Consider the following 20,072-nt stretch of genomic DNA (forward strand, 5'->3'; position numbering starts at 1 on the left):
CCACAGTGTGCATCTGTCTAATGCAGTCCTCCCTCCCTCCTCCACCCTCTCTCCCCGTCTCATCCCTGCACATCCCTCCCACCCTGTACATCACACCGGAAGCCAATCTCGCTCTGAAGCAGAAAGCAACAGAGAGAGCACAAAAGGGCAGAATTAATCAACCTCTGAGCTCCCTCTGGTTTTTCTCCTCTGTTTTGGATGGGGATTTGCACAAAGCAGCTTACTAAATTGCCTCTCTCTCTCTCTCTCTCTCTCTCTCTCTCTGTGTGTCATTGTGGGTCGAGGTTACCGTTGGGTCAGTCAGCGGTGGACACAGGCAGTTGTTGAACACAAGGCAGTGTTTTTGTCTGCGTGCCTCACTCTGACCAGTTAATCCAGGCCTTGTGTCCGAGCTCTGGCCTGAACAATCCCACGCATAGTTGCACTCACACACGGGAAAAATATGCCTGCATAGGACACACACATATACACTCGCTTTACCCACACACAGACACTTTACACAACCACATTACGCACACACAGTCACACACAAGCACACCCCTCATCCACCTGACCACACTGTCACGTGACCAGAGAGAGAGACAACGAGAGAGAGAGAGAGAGCGATAGAGGTAAACGGAACTCACAGGCTCCCCTCTCTCAAACGACTCAGCAGAGCCACTGAATAACCTGCTCTGTCTCTGAAAGAGACATCTATCCACGCCAAGGGCCAAGCAAGCCATCGCACATGAATGACTGCTCCCTCCCTCCCTGCATAACGATAACATCTGATGCAAGTGCCACTGCCTACACTGCCCCTAATCCCCCCCACCCCCAACCTAACCAACAGAATACCCCTCCCTCCCTGCCCTAACTCCCTCTCCCCATACACCCCAACCCCATCCCCCCCTTCATGTCCCTGTGGGACCCAGGTTGCTCCTCTGGGAAAGGGGGTGTGATCATGCAGAAGGTGCCCTTTCATGTTGGACATGGTGGATCAGGGCGTTTCAAGGCAACGGCTGTTGTCAACATGGCCCCTCAACAGAGACCATGGTGATGAGGAGCAGACCCGGATCTTCCTCATTGCAAGCCAATCTAAAAATAGTGCTGAGTTCTACCACGGGGGGGTCAGACAGATGGCCCCAGCAGTGGCAGCCTCAGGAGCCAGAGTTCAGGTGAGGCGTCCCCAGGGGCCAGGACTACAGGTGCTTCCACCCGGATTGAGTTTGCCCTGTGTAGCACCCAAATGCATGAGGGTAGATTGGGTTCAAAGTTCAAACACACACTGGTGACTGTTTGTGGCCAAATTGGTATAGCATAATTCCAGCCTCAGCTACAATATACCTTCAAGTGTTTGAATGATTCATGGACAGTAATAATAAACAATAGGAATTCACCTCATGTTTGTTTGACCATAGTTTAAGATTGAATGTCCTATCATGTAACTGTTGACACTGAGAAGCTGACAGAGTCAAATCTACACAGAGCATGAGGTAGTACAACCTTTAATGTTTGGCAAGAAGCAATAAAGCACATCCAAGTCACATGCCTATCCAGAACTACAGCAACTGGATTAAATTGTTTCCTGTAAAGGGTAACAACAACAAGTCATTAGATCCCAAAGATAGAAGACAAAACAGTCCATGTCTATCTCCCAAAATGTCACCCTATTCCCATATGGCTCTGGTCAAAAGTAGTGCACTATATACAGAATAGAGCTCTGGTCTAAAGTAGTGTAATATATAGGGAATAGGGCTCTGGTCTAAAGTAGTGTACTATATACGGAATAGAGCTCTGGTCTAAAGTAGTGTACTATATAGGGAATAGGGCTCTGGTCTAAAGTAGTGTACTATATACGGAATAGAGCTCTGGTCTAAAGTAGTGTACTATATAGGGAATAGGGCTCTGGTCTAAAGTAGTGTACTAAAGTCAGCAAAAAAAGAAACCTCCCTTTTTCAGGACCACTAGGAAAATTCATAAAAATCCAAATAACTTCAAAGATCTTCATTGTAAAGGGTTTAAACACTGTTTCCCATGCTTGTTCAATGAAGCATAAACAATTAATGAACATGCAGTTGTGGAACGGTCATTAAGACACTAACAGCTTACAGCCGGTAGGCAATTAAGTTCTGAAAACATAGGACACTAAAAGAGGCCTTTCTACTGACTCTGAAAAACACCAAAAGAAAGATGCCCCGGGGTACCTGCTCATCTGCATGAACAAGCCTTAGGCATGCTGCAAGGAGAAATGAGGACTGCAGATGTGGTCAGGGCAATAAATTGGAATGTCCGTACTGTGAGACACCGAAGACAGCCTTACAGGGAGACAGGACGGACAGCTGATCGTCCTCGCAGTGGCAGACCACATGGCAGACCACAACACCTGCACAGGGTCGGTACATCCAAACATCAAACCTGTGAGACAGTTACACGAAGAGTTACACTAAGAACGCACAATCCCTCCATCAGTGCTCAGACTGTCCGATATAGGCTGAGAGAGGCTGGACTGAGGGTTTGTAGGCCTGTTGTAAGGCAGGTCCTCACCAGACATCACTGGCAACAACATCGCCTATGGGCACAAACCCACCTTTGCTGGACCAGACAGGATTGGCAAAAAGTGCTCTTCACTGACGAGTTGCGGTTTTGTCTCAACAGGGGTGATGATTGGATTCGCATTTATCGTAGAAGGAATGAGCGTTACACCGAGGCCTGTACTCTGGAGCGGGAGAGATTTGGAGGTGGAGGGTCCGTTATGGTCTGGGGCGGTGTGTCACAACATCGTCAAACTGAGCTTGTTGTCATTGCAGGCAATCTCAAAGCTGTGCGGTACAGGGAAGACATCCTCCTTCCTCATGTGGTACCCTTCCTGCAGGCTCATCCTGACATGACCCTCCAACATGACAATGCCTCCAGCCATACTGCTCGTTCTGTGGGTGATTTCCTGCAAGACAGGAATGTCAGTGTTCTGCCATGGCCAGCAAAGAGCCCGGATCTCAATCCCATTGAGCACGACTGGGACGTGTTGGATTGGAGGGTGAGGGCCATTCCCCCCAGAAATGTCTGGGAACTTGCAGGTGCCTTGGTGGAAGAGTGGGATAACATCTCACAGCAAGTAATGGCAAATCTGGCGCAGTCCATGAGGAGGAGATGCACTGCAGTACTTAATGCAGCTGGTGGCCACACCAGATACTGACTGTTACTTTTGATTTTGACCCCTCCTTTGTTCAGGGACACATTATTCCATTTCTGTTAGTCACATGTCTGTGGAACTTGTTCAGTTTATGTCTCAGTTGTTGAATCTTGTTATGTTCCAAAAAATACTTGCACATGTTATGTTTGCTGAAAATAAACGCTGTTGACAGTGAGAGGACGTTTATTTTTTTGCTGAGTTGATATAGGGAATAGGGTTCCATTTGGAACGCACTCATAGGCAGCAACTCAGAAACTGGATTACTGCACATATTCTGACCCCTACATGAACAGAATGAAAACCACTCTTCCCATCATCCTTCAACAGTGTGGGAAAATATCCTGCCCCCTCTGTATTAATTCCTTTAATATCTTAATGATACACACTACCCACTGATAAACAAACATACTGTCAGGCAGCGTCCTTATCCCTTTCTCTAGAACACACACACACACACACCAACGCGTGCACGTGCACACACACACGGTCTGTGCTCTTTGGTACTGCCTCATCTCATGGTTGCTTGCTTTCTCAGGATCCCAGCTCCAGTGCCCTGGCCCCCTGGAGGACCCCACCTCCTCTGGGTTCGGCTGTCCCCATTGTTTGTCTGTCTGGAATGCTGCTCCTGGCTGAAGGGGCCTGAAAGAGGGATAACCCCCCCCCCCCACAATGTAGCATCAGACTCTTTTGAAGGGGCCCTACATGGTGAAGGATTACACCCCACACACACAGAGACTCTCACACAGGCTCTCACAGGCAGACTTATGCGTACTCTTGACAGTGAAGAAGCTTAAGAAAATCGTGACAACATCCAGATCAGAGAGAGAGGTGGAAGATGAGGGGCATAAGGGGGTACAGAGAGGCTGTAGGGTGGGTGAGGTGTGAGGAACAGAAGTGATGTGAAGGATGACAGAGACAGGGTTTAAAGTTAAAGGGCCTAGTGTGGAATAGATCAGAGGTTGGGACTGGGAATGAGTGGGAGGTAGAGTGAGTGGTGGGGTAGGAAGGAGACATAGGTGGTGGGAGGTAGTATTTAGGGGTATGAGATAGATAGGCATGGGTTTAGGCATGGGGTTAGTAAGTGGTTGGGGGTGTTTCAGATACATCAGGCAGTTGTTTTAGGATGGGTGCAAGTGTCTGTCCTGCTCAGTCTGTATCAGCTGCCGGGGATCCCCCATGCAGCCCCTAATGGGATTAGAGGGAGACTGAGTGACTTTGGGGGGCGGTGGGCCAACATGGAGCATTGCTGCTGCAGCCCTGCTGTCACTGTCATATTAAAGCCTGCAGACTGCAGCCAGATTACCCCAAGTGTTCTGCAGCAGTGCACTTGGCTGGGGGGGGGTGGAGCCTGGGCCCTTAAATCACCTGCCACCGCTTGGGCGTGTCCCCCTAGCTACTGTGGGGGGTCCATCCTCCAGAGAAAAACCAGAGAGTACATCTGTGGTTACTCTGCAGTGCCTGAAGAGAGGTGATTAGAGAAGGGAGGGAGGGAAAGATAGACAGAAACGGGAAATAAAGTGGGTTAGGTGACATATAGAGAGGGAGAGGAGGTCAGAGAGTGGGGTGAGAGAGGGAGGGCGAGAAAAACACAGGGTGGGAGAGGGGAATGTTGCAATACAAAAGAGAGCAGGATAGGGAGGGACACAGTGTGGAGAGAGAGAGAGAAGAGAGAGAGAGAGAGAGTCACCTGGTGCTCTGGTCTAGTGTGTCCTGAATGGGAGGAGAATAGTGCTGACAGGACAACCGTCTGCCCGTTGCGCTACTGCAGCAGTATCCATCCACCAGCGAACCTCTGCATGCAGAGATCACAAACCACCCCCGTTCCCCTCCCTCCTGGCATCCATCCCCAGTCCCCACTAGGAAACCACTCAACACTAGGGGTGCACTCTACTCTCTATGTAGGCTCATAGGGCTCTAGACAAAAGTTATATAGGGAATAGGATGCCATTTGGGATGCAGCCTGGAACAGCGGGCATTTATAAGTCATATTCTCCAAGAATCAATGGCTATATCATTACTTTCAAAGTCCAAAATGGATGTACCAATCGAGATTGCCCCTTTAACTCTATGGTGGCCACTTCATCACTGAAAACTTGCGATGGGAGTTTCTTGCAAGCAATAACAAAAGGTCTACGAAAATGTTTACTTTACAGGATGTCTGCAAAGCAATAGTAATAGCTAACTAATTGTGAACAGTATAATTTGCAGTGGCTGGTGCCAGCCATATCTTTATCCGCGACAGACAAATAATACCTTAAACAGAGCCACAATCAATAGCAGCGTGTTTTATATTGATTTAATTGTCCTAAGTAAGAGCCTGCTCCTGTTATGCTGACAACGAGGCTAAAGTTTGGTCAGCAGATGACGCTTTGATACAAATATGTGCACCGGACACAGGTCACCTCGTCAAATGCCTGTGACAAGATGGTTGATCAAAACATGTTCGCCAAGCAACAGGGAAGCATGAGCGTGATGTCATCTGCATCAATTCTCACATTGGAGGCATGAATGCGTTGCCATGCTCATACAAAGCCTACAGCGGTCTCTAGAGGATCCATTCAGCATGTATGGACCCCCTCAGTAGTAAGTTGACTGATTATGAGACGGGTGACTGGGGTTGATTATGACGGGTGACTGGGGTTGATTATGACGCGTGACTGGGGTTGATTATGACGGGTGACTAGGGTTGATTATGACGGGTGACTGGGGTTGATTATGAGACGGGTGACTGGGGTTGATTATGAGACGGGTGACTGGGGTTGATTATGAGACGGGTGACTGGGGTTGATTATGACGGGTGACTGGGGTTGATTATGACGGGTGACTGGGGTTGATTATGACGGGGGACTGGGGTTGATTATGACGGGTGACTGGGGATGATTATGACGGGTGACTGGGGTTGATTATGACGGGTGACTGGGGTTGCGTCTCAAATCGTACCCTATTCCCTATATAGTGTAAAGGGACGCACAATGGGAATAAGCCTGTGTATGTGTGGTCAAACCAAGCTCAAGCCTGCTGTTCAATTGCCTCAAATGAGGAGGGACACTCATACACAATTCAATACATGTCTCTGTCCTCCATTGGTTTTGTCTGAAGAAAGCGTACTACAGTCATATGAAGTCGGGCCAGCATACTGACCTTATTACAGCTATGCTATGCAATGTATCTATACATAGGCTCTGTCTGCCCATGAACTCTGACCACACTGGACAGTTATGTGCATCGCTCCATGATTAAATAGAGTTCCACTGAGGGGCAACACATGATACAGCAGCACCTTCCCACAGTTCTCTCTCATATGGACAGCAACATTATCATTGCGTAGTTGTCAATGTTCCAAAATCATTGCCCCCATCATTCCCATTGATTTGTCGCTAGTGGTGGCTGAAGTTAGCTGAAGTTTGTAATGGTTGTTTAGAGAAAACAGAACTATGGATTATATGGATGTGCATATTTCCCTTTCAAGACGATTCAATACGTATCTAGATGGACTCCGATATGATACAGGAACGACATGTTTTAGTTTGAAACGATTCAGTGCGATGAGAGAACGTTTGTATGTGGTGTGTAAATGATGGGTGTCTATGGTATATGTACTATGTAGGCACCTGAGCAGAGTCATAAAGGAGACCAGGATTATACCACCCAATACCAGATTATGGGGGGCAATGTAGACAGTTTTTGTCCCCCTACTTTGGTTCTGAAATCACCATCACCCACTAATGAACTTGGCATTTTTGAGGTTAAGTGTTTGAGCTAGTAATGTATCAATATTTACTGTTTATAAATTAGCTATGACATAGTCAATGAAAATATAGCACATATTTGGATTTCACCCACAATTCAAAATCAAATAGTTTTGACCTTTTGGAACTTTTTAATGGAGTGATCTCCTCTTGGGCCATGCAGTTCGCCTCACACATGTCATTGCTGTCCTCGTTATGAAATGATCAACTTTATCCTGTATATCTAAGAAAGTTACCATATACAGTGCATTCAGAAAGTATTCAGACCCCTTGACTTTTTCCACAGTTTGTTACGTTACAGCCTTATTCTAAAATTGATTTAATAATTTATTCCCCTCATTAATATATACACAATACCCCATAATGACAAAGCGAAAACAGGTTTTTAGAAATGTTTGCAAATGTATTAAAAATAAAAACCACAAATACCTTACTTATATAAGTATTCAGACCCTTTGCTATGAGGCTCAAAATTGAGCTCAGGTGCGTCCTGTTTCCATTAATCATCCTTTAAAATGTTTCTACAACTTAACTGAAGTCCACCTGTGGTAAATTCAATTGACTGGACATGATTTAGAAAGGCACACACCTGTCTATATAAGGTCCCACAGTTGACAGTGCATGTCAGAGCTAAAACCAAGCCATGAGGTTGAAGGAATTGTTAATAGAGCTCAGAGACAGGATTGTGTCGAAGCACAGATCTGGGGAAGAGTACCAAAAGATTTCTGCAGCATAAAAGGTCCCCAAGAACACAGTGGCCTCCATCATTCTTAAATCGTTAAATGGAAAAAGTTTGGAACCACCAAGACTCTTCCTAGAGGTGGACGTTCGGCCAAACTGAGCAATCGGGAGAGAAGGGCCTTGGTCAGGGAAGTGACCCGATGGTCACTCTGACAGAGCTCCAGAGTTCCTCTGTGGAGATGGGAGAACCTTCCAGAAGGACACCCATCTCTGCAGCACTCCACCAGTCAGGCTTTTATGGTAGAGTGGTCAGACGGAAGCCACTCCTCAGTAAAAGTGACATGACAGCCCACTTGGAGTTTGCCAAAAGACACCTAAAGAACTCTCAGACCCTGAGAAACAAGATGATATGGTCTGATGAAACCAAGATTGAACTCTTTGGCCTGAATGCCAATCGTCATGTCTGGAGGAAAACTGGCACCATCCCTACGTTGAAGCATGGTGGTGGCAGCATCACACTGTGGGGATGGTTTTCAGTGGCAGGGACTGGGAGACTAATCAGGATCGAGGGAAAGATGAATGGAGCAAAGTACAAAGAGATCCTTGATGAAAATCTGCTCCAGTGCTCAGGACCTCAGACTGGGGCAAAGGTTCACCTTCCAATAGAACAACGATCCTAAGCACACAGCCAAGACAATAGAGGAGTGGCTTTGGGACAAGTCTCTGAATGTCCTTGAGTGGCCCCACCAGAGCCCAGACTTGAACATGATTGAACATCTCTGGAGAGACCTGAAAATAGCTGTGCAGTGACACTCCCCATGCAACCTGACAGAGATTGAGAGGATCTGCAGAGAAGAATGGGAGAAACTCAACAATTTCGCCGTTAATGTTATTTGGGATCCTTGGGAAGTCCCTACCCTAAACCATGACCCCTACCCCAGTGTTTCCCAAACTCGGTCCTCGGGTCCCCATGGGGTGTACGTTTTAGTTTTTGCCCTAAAACTACACAGCTGATTCAAATGATCAAAGCTTGATGATTAGTTGATTATTTTAATCAGCTGTACAGTGTGAGGTCAAAAACCAAAATGTGCACCCCTTGGGGTTCCGAGGACTGAATTTGGGAAACCCTGTCTTACCCTAACCATAACCATTTTAAATTTCAACTTCAGATGGGGTAGGGATGCCCCAAGGATTCTGGACCTCAGGGACTGCAGCAAAACCATCAAAACATCCCAGAAACTATACGCCTCCTAGACCAGTAGAACTCAAAACGAGGTCAAAAGTTAGGCCATTGAATCGTCACACCATCTCACTGGCCAAATGTCCCCCAAAAAGAATACACAGGAATCCACTTCCTGTCACAGTATATTGATTTTAACCTAGTTGTTTAGCCTAGGTGTTCAGCAAGTTATCAGCTGTGTAGGGAGAGAGCACAGACAGAGTGCAGGTCAGCATAATATAGTCAATATTGAAACAAAAACCATGATGTTAGGAAGGTTGCATTCAAGCTGATAAATTCTGCTTCTAACCATCACTCTCTCAAATGACATGAAGATTATGGTTCTCTTGATGCCTCTTGATGCTGTTTGTGTCTTGTAAAACTGTGTGACGTCGCATGCTTTTTCGGCCTCGTTTCCAGACAAGACTTTTATTCTCAAAACCGTTTCTCATGACATGCACACAACAGCACTCACCTTCTGTAGGCTGGTCGGGTTGAGCTGATTTTTGTCAATGATCTTTATTGCAACCTGAAACGTTGAGAGACAAATCATTACAATCAGTGAAATCAAAACAGTGACATATGTTTTGATTTGAATAGTTCCCAAAGCTCAAACTCTTAAAACAAACCAACAAGCTATAAGGCCCCATAAGTGGTTTAACAGCGTGGTTTGTCTCGGTCAAAGTGTGAGTGAGACTAGGACTGTAAATGTATATGGTTCACTACACACTGCTCTCCACATGATCCCATTCCATGTCATTGGTTTAACTTTTAATAACCCTGTGGAATTATGCACCTACAAATGTGGGCTTTATGGGCTAACGTTACATTATGTTTACAACTACACAGGCCTTAAAATCATTACAGACTAGAAGAATAAACCCAGTCTTGTTCTTTCCATACGTTTCTCTAACACTACAAATACCATCCATCCCTCCCACATGTTCCATGCTCTCACCACAACCAACCTGTCAAATGGCCTATTACAAACCTCATTGGCCGTGTGCACTATTCCTACCAGCCTAACCCCATTCTTCAGTCAAGTACCCACTTCTCTACACCAGCCTCCCTCCTCAGTCTAGCCCCATCCACACCACCAGCCCAGTCCAGCCTCACCCCTCAGTCTAGCCCATCCACACCACCAGCCCAGTCCAGCCTCCCCCCTCAGTCTAGCCCATCCACACCACCAGCCCAGTCCAGCCTCACCCCTCAGTCTAGCCCATCCACACCACCAGCCCAGTCCAGCCTCCCCCCTCAGTCTAGCCCATCCACACCACCAGCCCAGTCCAGCCTCACCCCTCAGTCTAGCCCATCCACACCACCAGCCCAGTCCAGCCTCACCCCTCAGTCTAGCCCATCCACACCACCAGCCCAGTCCAGCCTCCCCCTCAGTCTAGCCCATCCACACCACCAGCCCAGTCCAGCCTCACCCCTCAGTCTAGCCCATCCACACCACCAGCCCAGTCCAGTCTCACCCCTCAGTCTAGCCCATCTACACCACCAGCCCAGTCCAGCCTCCCCCTCAGTCTAGCCCATCCACACTACCAGCCACCCAGCCCAGTCCAGCCTCCCCCCTCAGTCTAGCCCATCTACTCCACCAGCCCAGTCCAGCCTCCCCCCCAGTCTAGCCCATCCACACCACCAGCCTCACCCCTCAGTCTAGCCCATCCACACCACCATCCCAGTCCAGTCTCACCTCTCAGTCTAGCCCATCCACACCACCAGCCCAGTCCAGCCTCCCCCTCAGTCTAGCCCATCCACACCTCCAGCCCAGTCCAGCCCCCCCCCCCCCCTCAGTCGAGCCCATCCACACCTCCAGCCCAGTCCAGTCTTCCCCCTCAGTCTAGCCCATCCACACCTCCAGCCCAGTTCAGCCTCCCCCTCAGTCTAGCCCATCCACACCACAAGCCCAGTCCAGCCCAGTCCAGCCTCACCCCTCAGTCTAGCCCATCCACACCACCAGCCACCCATCCCAGTCCAGCCTCACCCCTCAGTCTAGCCCATCCACACCACCAGCCCAGTCCAGCCTCACCCCTCAGTCTAGCCCATCCACACCACCAGCCACCCAGCCCAGCCTTACCTCTCAGTCTAGCCCATCCACACCACCAGCCCAGCCCAGTCCAGCCCAGTCCAGCCTCACCCCTCAGTCTAGCCCATCCACACCACCAGCCACCCAGCCCAGCCTCACCCCTCAGCCTAGCCCATCCACACCATGAGCCCAGCCCAGTCCAGCCCAGTCCAGCCTCACCCCTCAGTCTAGCCCATCCACACCTCCAGCCCAGTCCAGTCTCACCTCTTTGCCCGTCAAGATATGCCTGGCCAGTTTGACCTTGGCGAAGTTGCCCTTGCCGATGGTCTTGAGCAGACGGTAGTTGCCGATGTGCGGCTGCTCGTCCGAACACGAGGCGATAGAGTTCCGGCATCGTGCTCCGAGTGATCTGCTCGACCAACCGGTGCTCTTCTCCGAGCGGCTCGTCGAGAGAGAGGTATGCTGAGAAAAGAGAAAGGGGTCATAAACAAAATTCAAAATCATCTAGCTGCATCGCATCTTGACATCAATGGTGTGAAATCAAATTCTCTGCCAATAGATCATTCGAGAACACATACAAGCGATTTAAGCAGACATCAGCTAAGAAATTCTGGTGAACTAGAACCCCCAAATGTCTACATGTCTGAAACTACCAAAGCCAACATTTATAGAGGGCTTTGTGGAATGGAATTGTTAATGTCGAGTGTTGAGTGGCCATGAGTAATTCATCAAGGTCTGTTGTGAAAAACCTGTTAATGCTATTAGAGTAAGCTATTGGGCTGACAGTAAATACTGAGCAGTGCCAAGCTAGCTAACAGGCTAACACATTAACACGGTTAGCAGTGGCTAATGAGGCCTATGGAAGCCAAGGAAGGCAGCTAATCTCAGTCCACCCCACATTGCTGGCATTCTTCATATGCATGCTCCTCTGAGGTCATAAAATAAAGACGGGTGGCATGGTGCAACTCAGCATCTCCTAATCGATCTGCTCTGGAATGCCCGACACCACACTGTAGCGTACAGCTAGCTGTGTTTGCACGCCAACGCGACATAGCGGCTCAACATTCCTCCTACACGGTGCCTTGGCTCGATGGGTTACCCATCGCATCATGTTCCAAGTCAACAAAGCATAAACGGAGAGTTTGGAAAACACAATCTATTACAACATTTGGTTGAATCATTTCAAATCCCCAACGAAGTTTAGAGAATAGTTTGGATAAGAGTCACAGCATGGTGTTCCTGAAGTAACAGAGTCATTTGAGAGAAATTACACTTTCCAACGTAGTATCAATAATGACCTTATGATACAGTGGCAATGCAGGAGCATGAAGAAAAAGAGAGGGAGGAGAGAAGGGAGAAGTGGAGTGACGAGGTAAAACTATTTTTAATCAACTGAATAATTTAGGCGAGGTGTGGTGAGGGAAGGGAAATGTGGGGCCCCTTATGGAACAGGGCAGGAGAGATGGTGGGCTTTTTTCCTTTCCTGGTGACTTTACCTTGACCTTATTTGAAAAGATCACAGTGTTCAAGGTAAAGAGGGGAGGAAAAGTCGCTGAGGAAAGGGGATAGCGTTTGAATGAATCTAACCATCCTCACCACTCCGATCTCACTAAAGCATGAATGAAGTAACATTTTTAGGATTTATTTATCCATATTTACTGAGGAACTCACTACAATGAAGATAATGATGATTTTGTGGTATTTAAATCATGTTAAGCCAACGCTTCAGAGAACGCCCCGAAATGAGTTACAACTGTCAAACCACGTCATTATACTTAGGCGGAGTTATGACGACATTAAATCAACAACGCAGCCTCTACATCCTTGGCTAAAGAAGGTAGGTAAGGACTGATAGATCGTCCTTCCCTTGTTCAATACATTTGAAAGCGGTTTTCCTTGCAACCTGTCAAAAACTTCCAGCCTCAAATGCCTATTCGAATGCACCCAGAGAGATAGACGGTAGGATTGAAAAGACAGATGCAGGCGGGGTGAGGTCCACGATCTCATCAGTAGCCCTAAGCACAACCAGTTCCCAGCTTCAGACCACAGCCATGTGTAGGCTAGCACAGGGAAGGCATACTGTATAATAAAGCATACTGTATAACCTTCAGACAGAATAGTGCACCCTAACTCCCAGGAAAGATCCCGCTGCCTGACTGAGACAGTCTTTCTTTAAAACATATGCGCAGAGACACCAACACACACGCGCACACACACATGTACACACAGTATACTATCATAAATGTGCAATGCATATGCAAGAGCATCAGCCTTAACCCCAGATCAGCACATCAGGTGAAACAGAGCATTTGGTGCTGCATCAGACTACTCTTGGCAGAGCCCTTTCATCCCCTCCCCATCCCACCCTCCCCCGCCCTGCCGCAGTCCGGTTTATCACTCCTCTCATCCACCTGTTCTCATGTCGTGTCCCTCGCTCGTTCGCTCCCACAGGAAAGAGGAGAACTCCTATTGGGCATCGCATCCGACCGAGCCCCTATGTCCCGCCTGCATCCCCATCTCACTGGGTGTGACAAGCCCTCAGTTAGCCCCCTCCCCTTCATCTCCCCCAAAACAAATCAATTAGTCTCCCTCTCCTTTCCACACCCGACCCCGATCCCCTTGTGTCTAGTGTTGCTATCTTTCTCTCATTTTCAGCCAACCTCACAATCTGGGTTCTCTTCTCTTCCCTCCCTTTTCCATTTGAACCTTTCAAGGAGAGCCCATCGATTCTCTCTCTCCATCCAATTGCCACATCAATGTATTCAGATAGTGGGATGAAGTCTGAGGGCAGAGGGCTGGGTACGAGATGAAGTCGCTGATACATACATAGAAAGACTGGGGGGCAAGACTAGAGAGACATGAATGTGTGTTGCAGCAGTTCAACAGAGCAGGGTCACAGACAGGTCACCACAACAATAAAAACGTGAACATGAAAAAACAAGTGACTATATGCATGTGATTTTTACATTTTTATTGCAACAACAATGTTCTGTGTGGGCCATGAGAACCCTGGAGGGTGAAAGCCAGAATAATCAAGTGTGAGAGATTGGATCGGTTTGAGTGTAAACAATAGGGAATGCATAGAATTGCAAATGTTCCACAAAATAACATTCAACCAGCTGAAATAAATGGAAGGTCCTGCTGGATCAAACCATAATTAGTCATAGTCAACTAGAGAGAAAGAGATACAGGTTATGTCATAGCACGCAACTATAACTACAACAACAGGAGGTGTGATATGATAACACCAGTACACCCAACAAGTTTGCCATTCTCTCACTCCACCATTTTCTTCTAAAGGGGTGGCGGGTAGCCAAGTGGTTATAGCGTTGGGCCAGTGACCGAAAGATTGATAGATCGAATCCCCGAGCTGACAAGGTAAAAATCTGTCATTCTGCCCCTGAACAATGCTCAACCCACTGTTCCTAGGCCATCATTGTAAATAAGAATTTGTTCTTAACTGACTTTCCTGGTTAAATAAATAAATGAAATAAAGGAAGTACAGAGCTGGTAAACAGAGAGAGAATTTCAGGGTCAAGGCTACACCTCCTAAAGAGGAAAGTTTTCATGACCCAGTCATGTAATGGCAGCCTGGAGGCACACTCAGTTTCCTGTGCATCACTGGGTGAGGCCATCCCTGAAATACTAGGTCTGTATGGCAACCTACAAGTTATGTATTCAGTCCAATAAAAGCCTGTAGAATAGGTTAGCATGATTGCTAACCTATATAAAAGTAATTCTAATAGGCTACATGGCAATCTCTACCATTGTAGACAAAATGTGAACCACTTCTGTCTGAGTAAGGCTGGACAGTTCCTGGGGGCGGTTTGTGTCTATCTTTGCATCGGATCACATGACTGGTGTGCGGCAAAACAATAGGAGGCTGTGCTATGGGTTGAGGATGGGTCAGGGTTTCAACATCCCGTCCTTACACAATCCCACCCCCCCATAACCTCCCTTCAGACTTCCTCTCTGTGCCTGTGATGACAGTTTTTCAGGTTGGATATGTCCATAGAGTAGAATCTCAATATGATGGTATAGGAAGTGTTACAAAATCTATGTCCCTTGTACATATGTGGATAGTTGGAATGTCTCTGTTCATAAATGCCTAATATATAGCCTAGCTAGCACCCATCAAACTGGAAGTTGTGACCGTAGCCAGCGTCTTACTGTCCTGAAGAGCACGTGACATGCCACACTGTCACATGTCATACACTGCTGTGCAGTGTTTCCTGGACTGGTTGACAAGGAAATCCAGCTTGGTTAAAAAAGAGTGTGAATAAGACAGCGTCCAAAACATATTATCCCAATAGAACCAACATTAGGCTACTTTATTCATTTGCTACTAGCTACATTCGGACAGATCTTTTGCTTTGTCGTGCAGAGGTCAGACACTGAGCTGGTAAACTGTAGTTCTTCTGCCAGTATCAATCCTCTTCAATAATTTGTAGCTCTACAGCAGTTACATTTCAGTACATTTTCACGTAAAACTTGCTTTGCTGTTAATCTAGAGCGTTTACTGAACTTTTGGCAAATCCTGTTGTGTTGGTTGGGGGCAGATTAGTTTGCAGCAACGACCGAACATGCTCTATTCTCTGGGAGTCCCAGACAGTCTGCTCACCTGCCTGCTAGTGAATTCTACAGCATGAATCATGACTGAATGAACTCTCCTCAGTCAGTCCAGTCGGTAAACTACCACTGTGGTTTTTACCAAAACCATGAGCAACACAGCTGAGAAGCGACTGGGGATAATGGCTTCAGAACACTAGAGACACTGCAGCCGGCACAAGTCTCACCTTGGCGTCAAACAAAACCTTGAAATGTAAATATGCTTATGGCAAAGAACACTACAGCAGGAAAGGTCCATCCCCTCAGGGCTTGGAACCTAACCAATACAATGTTAGAAGAACCAAAAATATGGATGTTGATTATGGCAGCCCCCCGCACCTCTATGATTCAGAGCGGTTGGGTTAAATACGGCAGGCAGGGTGGCAGGGGAGCCTAGTGGTTAGAGCGTTGGACTAGTAACCGGAAGGTTGCAAGTTCAAACCCCCGAGCTGACAAGGTACAAATCTGTCGTTCTGCCCCTGAACAGGCAGTTAACCCACTGTTCCTAAGCAGTCATTGAAAATAAGAATTTGTTCTTGACTGACTTGCCTAGTTAAATAAAGGTTAAAAAAATTTAATGCGGAAGACACATTTCAGTTGAATGCATTCAGTCATACAACTGACTAGGTATCCCCCCTTTCCTTTCCCTAAAGCTATCATCAGGATCATTCAATCCTAAGTATATCTCAGCAACCAAAGAGGTGAGAAGTCTTTCCTAAAGGTATTTGTATGAAGAGCAGAAGGGATTGCGGGTCAAACTTGAGTAACAATCTGCCTCTAAGAGTGCCTGAAGCTTTCTCGTTCAGTACAACAAATATGTTCCAGAACAAAATGGCCTTACACAAACAGACAGACAGACAGACAGACAGAGAGTATATCTCGCTTTCAAAGCAGGAAATGTTCCATCTCTCATAGGATGAAGCCTCTATACAAACTAAGCGAATAACAGATACAAATCTGGTCATGTTGTATTAGTAACAGGTTTGGGGAGTTGCACTCACTGTCATTTAACCCATTAATTAAGAGTGACAGGACAGACTCCCTCCTTCCTTTGAAGTTAATTTGTATCATTGCAACAGGTCTAATAATCCCCCACACTCATAGGCACGTGCTAGTGCACACAAACACACATCAACAAAGGCGGAGGAAAGGAGGGAACTGAACTCTACCAGCAAGCACTACTGCTTATTTATGTTGCTTTTTTCTTCCTGTGTCGGATATCCCTCTCTCTTTCTCTCATCCTCTAGCGGACACAGAAACAGGGCGCCATGGCTCTCTGGTTTCACACACATACGACACACAAACCAAACACACACGAGTTCTCAGTCAGGTTCTCTAATCGATGTATCTTAGAAGCCTGAAATGAATTTAACTGATGCCCTTATCCAAAGCCACTTACAGTGCACTGCAGAGCCTATACTGTTCATCTATACGGCACTGCCATATGAAACAGCCTAAACACCAGCAAGAACACAGGAGCACTGGCTCAGAGAAATAGGGCCATTAGTCTTCAATAGGAAAGTTAATTTTAAAACAGTGTGCAACGTGTGAAACCAGAACATAACAAACTGCTTTCACTAGACTGGCCTAATACTGTAAGCCTACCATATCGCTTAGCTTTTCCAATTGTGCTCTGGTCATAACCCCACACAGGAGGCAAATACCTATCTGACCTTCTGCTGAAGACCCAAACATTCTTGATTGTGTACAGGACCTCGCTTAGTTTCATACATGAACAAGGCAGATGGCCCATGGACAACTCAAGCACAGATTAAAAAGTAATGAATGGCTCCATAGGGTCTGCTGGGGCTAAGTAGCAGGACTAAGGTCAGAGATAAAATGTAATTAGCTGCCCTAGATTAGCCTGTAGAGCAGATTCACTGTCTCAGTCTCCCTCTGTTTACATACACTCTCACAGTGGCTAGACAGAAGAGGTTTGCATACTCTGCCAGATCATTTTTTCGCAATTGACACTTGTGCTTCCATTTCCCTCTCCACTTCATTATTTTTTTGTTGTTGTACTTATTACCCCTTTTCTCCCCAATTTCGTGATTTCCAATTGGTAGTTACAATGTTGTCCCATCGCTGCAACTCCCGTACGGACTTGGGAGAGGCGAAGGTTGAGAGCCATGCGTCCACCAAAAAACACAACCCTGTCAAGCCACTTCTTGACACACTGCTCGCTTAACACGGAAGCCAGCCGCTCCAATGCATCGGAGGAAACACCTTAAAACTGGTGACTGAAATCAGCGTGCATGCGCCCGGGCCACCACAGGAGTCGCTAGAGCGCGATAGGACAAGGACATCCCGGCCGGTCAAACCCTCCCCTAACCCGGACGAAACTGGGACAATAGTACGCCACCTCATGGGCCTCCCGGTCGCGGCCGGCTGAAACACAGCCTGAGATTGAATATGGGTCTGTAGTGACGCCTCTAGCACTGCGGTGCAATGCCTTAAACCGCTGCGCCACTCGGGAGGGCCCATCCACTTCACTTTTGCAGAATCTCTGTGCAGTGCTGTGACATGTCATGCGACGTTTCCAACATCAACAGACGCTCCATGCCGAGGCCAGGGGAGGACGAGCAGTACTGTGCAGTGAAACTAGCTAGGCTTAAGTAAACAGGATAGATCCTACCACATTCTATGAGTCCACTATAATTTGTTGTATTAAACTAGGCATGAACTGAAACTAGGACTCATGACTCTACCATCTACTGCAGGGATCATCAACTAGATTCAGCCGCGGGCCAATTTTTTGCTTGAGCGGATGGATGGTCAGGGGGCCGGAACATTATAAAATAAATATTTTTTGACTGCAAATTGACCACAAGAAGCCTCAACAGATATAATATTTATTAAAACATAATCATTTCAAACCTTGCTTAAGTTTGTGAACATTGTCCCAGGGTGCCATCTTTCGGATGGGACGTTAAAACAGGTGTCCTGACTCTGTGGTCATTAAAGATGGAGCTTACTGCAAGAGTAGGGGTTTTCACCCCGGTGTTCATGGCCACCTACTCATCCCCCTCATTCTTAATAGGTATATATCACTCCTCACCTCTCCACCTGATAGCTGATGTGTGGTGAGCGTTCTGGCACAAAAATGGTCGGCGTACATCACTGAGGTGGGTGCTACACATTTCCCCCCTCAGTTGGTAGAAAAGTGCTATATAAATCCAATCAATTATTATGATTGGTAAACACATATGTATCTCTATTATGCATGGGAATACTTGGGAAAAGATTTCCAAATTAAAATCACTTGGAGCTGATTTCCTGGTGTTTTACAGTCTTTTATATCCAACAATGAAAATGTGAAAAAAATAACGAGTAGCGGTCAAACACAGGAGTGGAATGCTCTAGTGCAGCCTAGTCACTCTGGAAAGCGACAGTAGGCCCAGGTGAAACAGCTGTCTTATGTGTCGCTAGGTAACCCACTCAGCTAGGGCTGGGCAATATGGACAAAATATCACATCACAATATTGTTTCACGGTATGGCGGTATTTTACGTTTCTGAAGATTACAAGATCTTAATAAGTTCTAGAAGTAGTGAATGACCCTAGAAAGGCCACACATTATTTCTAAGTGATTTTATTGGTCTTTCTTAGTTCTGATTGTTTTATACTCAACCAAACAGTGAAAGTCAAATTTGTAGAACTTGCATTTATTTAGCATTGTTTCAAAATACCTTTATAGACGGTATTGTAAAAATCCATACCGGTATACTAGTCTCCACGATATACAGTATCGCCCAGCCCTTTACTCAACCCTGGAGACGCACAGGTAAAGTGACACCAGAGTGCAACGGTTACGTAACAGTGCAGAGAGCTGTGTGCTAATGTTCTTGAAGCAATTCAAATAGACTCCTGTCCTGACAGCTTTCCAAATAAACCAGTTCAACACAACCAAAAACTAGCCTGGTACTTAGGCTTGCTTGGTCATATAAATGGGAGTAAGTCAAGTTCCTTTCTACCAGACTATAGTCATCTTTACCAATATGAGCAGGTCATGTATAGCCCATCATTGATACGAGGTTCTGTTCAATGCAATTCAACAGACTGTGAACATTCCTACGTGACCTGCATGGCTCCAATGGGATTTGAGGAGTCCTTTCCATTTAGAGACAGCCAAATCATGAATCCATCAACGCAAGGCCACACAATGGCTCTGTTCTGTGCCACCGGGAAAAACCTGTTCATTCATTCAGACCTGCATCTGGTTGCATTATACAGGCTTGTGAATTATTTGCAAAGGGGCCATAAACTATTGACAGGTAAATACAACAAAAAGTTTATATGCAAAATGTATGACTAAGAGTTTGTTCACAATATGGAGGGTTATTTGTATTTGGGCCGAATTTGCAAGCTGAGCTGGATAAGAAATGTATAGAGGTAAGTAAAAGGTACTGATAAAAACAACAGAAACGGGGCCTACATGGTCTCCATTCATGGGACTGGCTGGGCAACTGGAGAGTGAGAGTAAAGGTCCCTCTAGCAGATGGTGCTGATAGAAGCGAGAGGAAGAGGGGCATACAGAGGATGTCACAATGCAGGGGGGTGCGAAACTGTACCAGCGCTAAGACAGCATTAGTGGCCTGACTCATAACGACTTGGATCC

At 46.7% G+C, this 20,072-nt stretch overlaps 1 protein-coding gene across 5 annotated transcripts in view; it reads right to left on the reverse strand.

Moving 5' to 3' along the window:
• Positions 1-20,072, reverse strand: part of LOC124006105 (MAP/microtubule affinity-regulating kinase 4-like) — a 61,337-nt gene that overhangs the window by 32,651 nt on the left and 8,614 nt on the right. For all 5 annotated transcript variants that reach the window (XM_046315884.1, XM_046315885.1, XM_046315886.1 and 2 more), the window contains exons 2-3: positions 11,112-11,309; positions 9,294-9,347 (exon numbers count right to left, since the gene is read on the reverse strand). In XM_046315884.1, coding sequence (XP_046171840.1) covers positions 9,294-9,347; positions 11,112-11,309 — 252 coding nt within the window. The remainder of the gene's footprint in view (positions 1-9,293; positions 9,348-11,111; positions 11,310-20,072) is intronic.

Source organism: Oncorhynchus gorbuscha, linkage group LG19 (assembly GCF_021184085.1).
Source record: "Oncorhynchus gorbuscha isolate QuinsamMale2020 ecotype Even-year linkage group LG19, OgorEven_v1.0, whole genome shotgun sequence".
Taxonomy (NCBI): domain Eukaryota; kingdom Metazoa; phylum Chordata; class Actinopteri; order Salmoniformes; family Salmonidae; genus Oncorhynchus; species Oncorhynchus gorbuscha.